General features: G+C 39.1%; 1 protein-coding gene and 1 long non-coding RNA gene across 3 annotated transcripts in view; one reads left to right on the top strand and one right to left on the bottom strand.

Annotated features, from left to right (window-relative positions):
* The first annotated feature begins 1,795 nt into the window (after positions 1-1,795).
* The window catches only part of LOC107752783 (uncharacterized), a 15,902-nt gene continuing 7,520 nt past the window's right edge, over positions 1,796-10,177 (top strand). Inside the window, exons 1-2 of the long non-coding RNA XR_001641385.1 lie at positions 1,796-1,870; positions 8,511-8,513. This is a non-coding gene — a long non-coding RNA (uncharacterized LOC107752783). The remainder of the gene's footprint in view (positions 1,871-8,510; positions 8,514-10,177) is intronic.
* The window catches only part of pals1a (protein associated with LIN7 1, MAGUK p55 family member a), a 26,419-nt gene continuing 18,553 nt past the window's right edge, over positions 2,312-10,177 (bottom strand). For both annotated transcript variants that reach the window (XM_016568830.1, XM_016568829.1), the window contains 11 exons: positions 6,957-7,034; positions 6,586-6,735; positions 6,327-6,488; positions 6,093-6,170; positions 5,809-5,992; positions 5,630-5,701; positions 5,477-5,548; positions 4,620-4,787; positions 4,339-4,541; positions 4,018-4,128; positions 2,312-2,945 (listed from right to left, as the gene is read on the bottom strand). In XM_016568830.1, coding sequence (XP_016424316.1) covers positions 2,769-2,945; positions 4,018-4,128; positions 4,339-4,541; positions 4,620-4,787; positions 5,477-5,548; positions 5,630-5,701; positions 5,809-5,992; positions 6,093-6,170; positions 6,327-6,488; positions 6,586-6,735; positions 6,957-7,034 — 1,455 coding nt within the window. In that variant the 3' untranslated portion in view covers positions 2,312-2,768. The remainder of the gene's footprint in view (positions 2,946-4,017; positions 4,129-4,338; positions 4,542-4,619; positions 4,788-5,476; positions 5,549-5,629; positions 5,702-5,808; positions 5,993-6,092; positions 6,171-6,326; positions 6,489-6,585; positions 6,736-6,956; positions 7,035-10,177) is intronic.

Below are 10,177 nucleotides of genomic sequence, written 5' to 3' on the forward strand. Positions count from 1 at the left end.
ACTTTTATAGTGGTTCCAAAAAAGTTAAATATTTGAACAATTCTGAGACAAAAATTGACCATGTGCTCATGTCATGGGCTTCACAGGGGGCTTCAGTAACATAATCATGAATGAGGTCCTTCAACTAATTTAATTTTTTTCTGGAATTGGCTGATTTAAAATCAGGATATGGTGTCACACCATAGGACATGCTTTTCAGAGACAAAATGTATAAAGTTCCTACGCTTTCAGAAATATATGGATGAAAAAAATGATTGCCATTTACTAAAATAGACACTTGTGCAATTATGCCGGAGGTATTTATTAACATTTTTATGTTTTTCTTTTATGTCTTTTTTATAAAAGTTGTAATTTAATGAACCATGCTTGAGACAGTAACACCATAGGACAATTTTGAGATTTGGCTCAAAAATGTAAAAAAAAATCTAATAACACTGCAGCTTTTATAACAATGGGTCCATGTAGGACAAAGAAATGTTTAATGATTTACTGGATTTTAAATAACGACAATATTAATTATATTAATTTTTATCTTGTGGGACAGTGAAAATGCCATGTCACGTCAACAACCAATATAATAAAAAGCATCATGCAGAATCATAATTAGCTAATAAAATTACCATCTCATCTATAAAGAAAAAAAGACAAACACTATTAATCTGGGCTTTAATTCACTTAAAGTATAATTCATACAAAAACAGTCGAGAAGGAAAGGTGATTCTTCTTTTACATTCATTAATTCTACTTCCAGTTGACTGGCATGTAACTAGATCACATGAGACTGAGGTGTTGCACAGCGGGTTACTGGCTCTGTCCACACTCACAACACAAACCAAAGTGTAGTGCACAAGAGTAAAAACCTCAACGGTGTGTTTCCTAGTGGCTGAGCTATTCTGTACATTAAAAAAATATTTAGGTTGCATTCTAAATACACATTGATCATCTTAATGAAAAACAAACAAACAATAAAAACAGTTCTGCTGAACAAATCTCCGTAAAGCTGTTTCCAGTGTGTGCTTGAATCAGCTATGGAGATAATACTTGTCTGCAAAAACTGACAGTCCTTCTTTTAAAAGAGTTGTTACCAATCATGTGCACACACACATTCTCTCTCACACACACACACACACAGCTTTTCTTTATCTTGATCTTGTCCATCAAGATCAAGTGTTCCTCACTCCAGCATTTGCACTCATGGGCTAAACATTCCCCAGAAATCATGCGTTCATAAGCATACACTCAGAACACACATCTCACCTCAACATGGAGCTGATGTTTCAAACCGATGTGAAAAATTCATGAAACATGTCCAGGTAAGATTACAGCCCAAAACCAAACAGAAAAACATATATATATTGTGTACAAAGAAAATTAAGCCTGTGTTTGGACCACATTTTTTCACAAAAATTAAGCATTTCTTCTTATCTTTTTATTGTATTTTTGTTTTTATTCTCAAAAGTGATTCAGATTAGATTCTAATGTTTGAACAGCATTTTGACTTTATTATAATAATACAACCTATACATTACATGATTTTATAAGTGCAAATTAAGGTCAAATATTTTATGATGCTAATTTTTTTCATATTGCATACTGTAATTTTAAGAACACAAAAAAAAGAAAGAAAGAAAAGAAAACAAAAGAAAAAAGGGATTTTTTTCTTTCTGATTTAGGGCGAAAAAAGACCAGGACATGTTCTTGGCAGGTTTCATGAGATCCTAATAATGTAGAGCATTACCACAAGTTAAAACACAAGCCCTTTGCTCAGGTTGAAATGGGTAAAAACAACACAGAACCTTCAAATCCAATCAAAAACAAATCACAAACGAAACATTTCAAATTGTGCAGAAGCATTGACTAAGACTAGGCCGTGCTGACGCTCAGATGGTGAACCTCACTGTATTGCTGTCAAATTCTGTTTACAATACTGGTTACACTTCTGAGTGCTGGAAGTGCATGTGAATACTGAGACAGAGAGCATAGACTTACATTTAGCCACTTCCATCTTGCAGCTGTGTTCAGATGTGGCCTTGCAAACTCTCAAAAAACCTGAAGTGTACCTCTGTCATAATCACAGTGTTGCTTGCCATAGGAACACTGAGGCAGCGCCACAGGGATAGAAGGCATCAGTCGCTTTGACATTTATCCCTTTTAGTGTCTTGTAAGCTTGAAAGAGTTGTTCAGATGGGCACTGAACTCACTGTAACATTGTACATCAGAGTTTCAGGGTGAAAGAGGAGAGAACAGAGTGAATGAATGTCTTTGTCCACTAATAATGTCAGGGAGCCCAAACTATTCTGGAGTCTGAATATCTCATTGAACTTTTAAAACAGTGACTTTTAGTAAAGTTGCTTTCCCACAACGTAAACCCTCCACATTTGTCCAAAAACGTCTTTAAAAATACATATAGAATATTTACAATCATAAATAGTTATCAAAAGCAGTATAGAAGCCCTAATTCTACTGCCGCACCAAGTGCTGGTAACTCTCAATGGAATGTGGGTAACCGGACTCAAAAACACACCATGATCAAACGAACTCTGACATAAAAACTCTCATTCCCTCAGCCTGCTGACAGCACAGTGCAGACAGACACTTCTGGCGAGGTCTGAGGGGGCGTAGTAGTGTCCTTATCTAGTGTTGAATCCTGTAGTGGAATAACGGTGGCTTTCAGTCAACTCTATGGAACCCGAGAGTGTGCGATTCACAAACAGTCTGCTCTTCATTTACACCCGTCTGTGGAGGGGTCGCTGTGAGTGGGCTTAATCTCAGCGCAGCCAGGATGAGGGGACCCACTGAGGTTCAGTGTCTAGTTTATTGATGAGACGCATCAGCTCCTGGTAGGCCTTGTCCAGGTCGGTGTTCACGATGGCGGCGTCAAACAAGTGGCCGTAGTTCTGCTCCATCTCACGGGCCTTCTCGATGATGTCTCTCAGCTCCTCAGGCTGAAAAAACAGAAAAAAAAAACAAACCAAAAGGGAAACCATGAGAATGGTAGTAGTAGTCCAAAGGGCCGGTTCACACAGAGATAGAAGGCAGGGGAATGGGGAAAAAAAATGCAAGGCCTCGAGATGCGTTCTTTAATCCTCATGTTGTGTTCTGGCCATTTTGACCCAGAGATGATTTTCTTTTTCCTAAAATGCTAGTTAAATTTTATTGCAGTGGACTAAAACTTACTGATTATTCGTAGGACTCATTAATTTGAGCATATGCATCTCAGTTTTTGAGTGAACATTGCCCCAAATAATGCTTTTTTTACTAAAAAACTGAGGTGCATAAGCTCAGATCAACGAGGCCTTCGACCACAACAGAAAGAAGTTTACAAACAGATTGAATCCAAAAATTTAAAAAGGCTGGTCTTTTTTGACTGGAAACAAATTAATTAAAATCTTTTCAGTGCCATTTCATGCACAGGCTTGAGACTCAGGCACACAGGTGTAAGACGTTTGTCTAGTGCATGTTTACTAGGGCTGGGAAAATAAATCAATGCATCGCAAATCGAGAAATGATTCAGCATCGATTCTGAGATTTTCAGAATGCATTGTGATTCTTTCTCGAGTCGATTCTGAGCTTAGTTTTGAACAGAAGATGGCACTTCATGCTTTAGAAACAGCCGTACTCTGCTTGTTTCCAAATCCTTACACACACTTGAACCTAAAATAATTATTCCTAAAATTCGAAATGGTTGAAGTGAATTACAAGGGTGTTCACAATGGGCTGTGTTCACATTAATCTCATGTCATAAAAGCATTCTAGGCTGAGGTCTCAGGACTCAGCCGTACGCATAGGCACTCTTATTCATGAGCATTTGTGTGTGCGGATAAAAACTAGATTAGAGTGCCACCTGCTGTTAAAATCTAAGCTCAGAATCGATTCCAGAGAGAATCGATTCTGCATCGATTTATCGTCGCAGCCCTAATGCTTACAAAGAAAAACAATGGAAATCAGCACAGTGGAATGCGAAAACATTCTTTGTGAATGGCTCCCGAGAGTTGATCTTTCAGGGCCGATGTTTACCTTTGGGTTTTTGTTGTCTTTTGCTAAGAGGGCTCTCAATCGCTCCTGGGATGGAGGAGCAATGAAGATAATGTAGGGCTTGAGGTCTGAGCTGCGCAATACCTTCAAAGACTAAAAAGGTAGAAGAAATAGTGAATAATAACAATCCAACAAGCATGTGGTACTTGATTTTGCTAATGCAGAGGTGTCCAATTCTGCTCCTGGAGGGCCAGCTTCCATTAGAGTTTAGCTCCAAACCTAATTAAACACACCTGAACCAGATAATCAAGGTCTTAAAGATCACTAGAAGCTTCCAGGCAGGTGTGTTGCAGCTAAACTCACCTGAGTGTGTACACAGAGGAGGCAGATTTTGCCCGTGTTGATGACTTGTCGGACTGAGTCTGTGCTGGTGCCGTAGAGGTTCTTTTCAAACTCTCCAGACTCTATGAACTTCCCTGCGGCAGAGTCCATCTCAAAGGCCTGACGGGACACGAAATGATAATCGCGGCCATTCACCTCGACATCGCGACGGCTTCGCGTGGTGTCTGTGGCAAAGAGAGTTTGTTGCTTAGGACATTACTGAGTAGCACAGGCTGATAAACAGTTTGTTTTCTGATACTTACGAGGAACAGCGCCAGCAAACCTGTCCGGCTCACTGGAGAGGAGTCTTTGTCGGAGCTCATTTTGACCACAGTTTGGTGGGCCGATGAGAGCAATGGGCCGCTTGCGATTGGCTGGCTGGTGATATAGTGCCATTTCTTCATATGTGAGAATCTCCTCGTTATCAAAGTCTGCAGAGCAAGAGGAAACACTTTAAGCCCAAAGTATACTTTGGCTTTTATGCGTATACTAAGGTATGCGGTCAAGTCTACGTGATGTAAATTTCAACATCAGTAAAACACATGTGTATTTTATACACACAGCCTGATTTTTCTAACCGTGCATACTCTCTGTACGTTCAGTTCGCACATGCTTTGAAATTTTTTGGAGTAACTGCACTTTTTTCAACACGGGCCACTGCTTTAAAGTCACAAAAGAAACTAAATGGAACAAATACTGGAGACCGCAACAACAATAGATGCCCATGCTGACAAGTGCTCATATGGTGGAAAGAGACACACAAGGCTTAGTTTCAGTACAAAGTTTTAGTTCAAGTACACAGACATTTTTATCTGTCATAACTTCTGGAGAGAAATCACGCAGATAGTGAACGAGGATGAAACATTCCAGGGCACATATATCAAGACAAGCGCCTGTGTTCACACTATCAAATAGCACATCATTTGAAAGGCTATATGCTATACTGTTCGTCAAAACTGAAGTACTTTAGAATTTAGGATCTGCTGTGGAAAACATTGCTGTTACTCTTAAATTCTGTACATGAAGCACATGATAAAAAGTTTCATCGGAGTCCTCACAGGTGTGGAGAGACCCCTCAGCATGTACATTTTCATTCCAGTGTTTGTCTGAAGAGACTCACCATCATTTTTATTAGCATTGTATTGCATCTTCTTTCGCTTCTTCTTGTTCTTTTTAGCACACCAAAGTTTTCCTGTCAAAATAAGATGAGTGTTAATGAGAATTACTGCGCATGTATGCGCTTAAGAGTGTGCACGAGTTCTGCGACCCTAACCTGATTTCTCAGGCTCTTTATCCTCCTCTATGGTTTGCTTCATTGCCTCTCTCTGCTGCTGGAAAGTTTTGCCTGGACAATCAGTAAGAAAAAGACATGTAAGTCAATGCAAAATAAAACTAGGCAGAAATATTTAAACACAAATCTGGATCCACAGAATAGCACGTGAGATACGGTACCAGGGACCAGGCCAGCAAGTGGCTGGTTGTCTTCATCCCCATCTCTGTAGGCTTGCCACCAGTTAGGGTCATCTTGACTGATTATGTGGAGGATATCTCCCTTCTGAAAGCAGAGGCCGAGCTCTCGACACGGAACGTAGGGGTCATCTGAGGGGTCGTAGTCAAAATGTGCCTTCACATGCATCTGGGTGAATGCAAGGATATGAGTTTGATCATTGATTACTTTTATTTATGCATTGTTTTACTCAAGCAGTAATTAATTTAGTTCTGACTGAAGGCCTCACCACAGTCTCTTTAATAGGAGGTGGTTTGGTCTGCGCGTTGGGAATGAGAACAAAAGTCAGTACGCCATGCATGTCTGCCTGTGAACATAAAAAAAACAACAACATTCAGTGTTCACTGTTCAGTGGCCTAAGAATGTTTTTGGATACTTCAATCAGTACTTACAAACGCTTAAGTGTTTTATAATCAAAAACCTAACAGACCTCTTCCTCTCATCCTTCTTTAAAATTAATTACCAGGATGTCGAAGACCTCGTTGACATCTTTGCCACGGATTTCCACACCGTTGATCTCCAGGATCTCATCTCCTTCATGCAGAAGGCCACTGTGTTCTGCTGCTCCTCCTTTCACAATGCGGCTGATGACCACGCTATCCATATCGTTTCTAACAGTCGCTCCCTGCATAAATACACATGTGCATATTAAGTTAAAATACAGGTCAAATGTCAAGAAGTGCATAATATTCTGGGGAAAAGCAATGAAAAAATGTCCTCACCAATGGGATGTCCTTTGCTTTCTCAATCCGCACGAATTTGACAGTCTCCCCGCCCCACTGGGTGAGAGTCTCACTTTGATTGACAGAAGGAACATGAGGCTCCAGCTGCATCTCCTGTTCAGCCACACTGTCATGGGCCATCATAAGCGCCTGGAGGATATGGAGAGCCAGAGATGATGGGTTATATTCAGGATGAAAGCCACTGAGTTCTACAGAGTAGGCATGAGTCTGACCTCAAAGTCATGTTATAGAGTTCAAAAGAGCTCAGGCTCTGAGACAGGGATTGCGATCACAGCTGTGGGCATCGGCACAGCAACATAGAGGAGACATGGGGGAATTGGGGGATGTGTGTGCATGTGATGTAAACAGACCTGCATGTGAGGAGTTTTGAGCAGGGTGCTTAGCTCAAGTCCTTCCTTCTGCAAGCTGTTGTGCATCATGACCTCCACCTGTGATGACAGATTCAACAACATCAAGTCATTATAGCAATACAACACTACTACATTTATTATGCCTTAAAGTATAGTAGTAGAAAGAGCTAGATTTGACTTGAACACCTTTGACAAAATGCATTTCAATTTTATGATATACACTACCAATCAAATGTTTAGGATTAGGAAGTTTTTTTCAGGTTTTTGAAACAAGTCTTGTATGCTTACCAAAGCATTTATTTGAACCAAAATATAGTAAAACAGTAATATTGTGAAACATTATTACTAAAATAAATATAAATGACTAAATAAAGTACTAAAGTACTAATATATACATTTTATATATATAAAAAATATATAATATGTATATTTTCTATTTTAACATTTTAAAAATGTAAGTTTATCATATGACGGCAAAGTTGAATTTCTTGCAGTGTCACATGATCCTGATATCCTGATTTGGTGCACAAGAAACATTATCTTCGTATTATTATTATCAATGTTTAAAACAGTTGTGCTGCTTAATATTTTAGTAAACACTGTGATTCATATTTTTCAGGATTTTTTTGGATGAATAGAAAGTTAAAATGAACAGCATTTATTTGAAATAGTAAACATTACACATCTTTACTGACACTTCTGATGAATTTAATTTATCCATTCTGACTAAAAGTATTAATTTCTTTCCAAAAAAAATTGCTGACCCCAAACTTTGAATGGTAGTTCATGTTTATGATTTCACAGATATATTAGGAAATTAAAACTGCTGGTGTTCACTTTTTAAATAAATGTCCCTGGTCTTATTATGCTTGAATCAACAGGGCATAGTCTAAAGAAAAAAATTTAATATTTCACAGTGTCATCAAAATGTAACAACTTTCTCTACCTCTGAAATGCCTTTTTTCTGCTGACAAATGTGGAAAAATATTAACCAAAAATATCACAACCTACTAAGATCTAAAGAAATCCTCATGGATGAAATCAAGTCCAGTTTTACATTATTTCTGTATAAATATTCAGTTTTACTTAGAAAGGTCTCGTTGAGGAAATTAAACTGTGCTAACCATGCACACAATCTCGGATGACAACAGTCATACAAAATCACATTGTGGCACAGGAATGAGAAATGATCCATATGACTTCTGCACAACACTGAGAGAGAATTATGTTGTTTACTTTCAGATTGTACCACAGTGAAGCAACACAGTAACAGAAAGTAGGGCTCCGGATTTCAGCAAGATTCCTTTAGGTTTTTGTAAACACAAAGTGCAGCTTTGTATCAAGGGGTCAAAGCAATGGGGGACTTGGAGAGGTTTTGGAAATGATCCTACAGTTACAAGTCGTTGTATTCCACCATGTTCAAATCAGTTACAGACGGAGAACATGCAGTATAAAAGGGACATTTTTGGAGAACTTTGAGAAATACAGTATTTATGAGAAAATAAGGGGATAATATACAAGAGTTCTGTATGGGATGTGCCCACATTTGAAAAGACAGTCCACACCGGCTCTGGTAACCTGTCCCATGAGAGAGTGTATTACTGTGAGAGCACAGCACAAGTCAGTGGAGCTCTGTGTCTTAATGAATGCGGAGGACAGAACAACTCTCTGTCTTGTATTGTCCTGCACCGAGTGAGAGAACCAAAAACAACAACCTGAGTTTATCAGGCTCTCATTAGCACTTCACACAACACTGATTCCAACTAAAGAGCCTTTTCAACAAATATCAGCTTCATTTGTGCACATACTCATTCAGTCAATCATTTGGACTGCTATAAAATGTCAGATCTTCTGAACTTCCTTTACTCAGGATTATAAATGTGTGGTGCCATCAGCCAACCAGCAAAGTCAAGATGTAATTTTCCTGTGATTAGCAGTGGTGGACAAAGTACACAAATCAAGTACCTGAGTAAAAGTACAGATACGTATAATAAAATATTACTCCAGTAAAAGTACTCCTTCAATTTTACTCGAGTGAAAGTACAAAAGTACTCGATTTTTTATGTACTTAAGCAGGGTTTGAAATTAACACCTGCCAACCCGCCAAATGCGGGTAAAAATCAGCTGCGGCGGGTAACGCTGTCAAATCACTAGCCAATTTGGCGGGTTACTTTTCGTAAATTATGTTTACTAAATAATTTTTTGAGGAAGTTCATGTAAGCCATGTCATGATATATTAAATAAGCCTAATTGCGCAGCATCTGGGCATATCTAGCATACTTGAACATACCCAGCGATGTAGCTACTGGCCATCGGGAGCACCGGGACATTCCCGGTGGGTCTATCGCCGAAGCGAGGGAGACCTCATATTAGGCGCTGTTTTTAAATGACAGCCCACGTGAAACTGCAAAACGCAAGTACTCCAAAAGTGTGAAGCGGTGCTACCCGGTGCATCCGCCAGCCGCGCGTTAAAGCAGAGCGGGATCAGTCTCCCGCACAGCGCTGCGCTTCCTCCACGATTTATAAGAGATAAACAGCACAAATCGGTCGATCCATTCAGAAATGATATAAGAAATGTTATACAGTTGTGTGATATGACAACATTAAAGGTTCTGCCTGAAAACAGCCACGACAAGGTAAAATGCATGTAAACAAATTGCAATGTAAACAAACTTTAATAGCTTATTTCTCTTTAAATGTTTCATTCTAATTAATTTTAATTTAAGTAAAATGTTAATTCAATCCATTTACAAATATTCTTTAAAGGGATAGTTCACCCAAAAATGAAAACTGTCATCGTTTAGGCTACTCAGCATCATGTCATTCCAAACCCGTTGACGAGAGTGATGTAGTAATGTTCACTATGAAGCTTACACTGCGATGTACCTCAGAAAAAAAAAGGTTTGACCTAGGGCTGTCACGGTGAGGGAATTTCCCTTGTGGTAATTTTGAGTGGCTCAATAGCAAGAGACTTTCTATTGATATTTCCACCTGCGTGCGTTCTGGGCGGGCTGTCAGTCAGTGCAGTTAGATTGTTGCGCCACAAGGTGGTGGAAAGGGACTGTCTTTGAGTGAGTCTTTAAACCGTTCGTTCAACTACACATTCAAAAACGCGGATTCATTCATTCAAAGAGAGATGTAATGAAACACACTGTTGAAATCATTTTAACTTTGAGCGCCACTTTAGAAGGCTCAGCTGACCAGCTATGCGTCGATGCTAA

Source organism: Sinocyclocheilus rhinocerous, unplaced genomic scaffold, assembly GCF_001515625.1.
Source record: "Sinocyclocheilus rhinocerous isolate Xijiao unplaced genomic scaffold, SAMN03320098_v1.1 scaffold61, whole genome shotgun sequence".
Lineage (NCBI taxonomy): Eukaryota > Metazoa > Chordata > Actinopteri > Cypriniformes > Cyprinidae > Sinocyclocheilus > Sinocyclocheilus rhinocerous.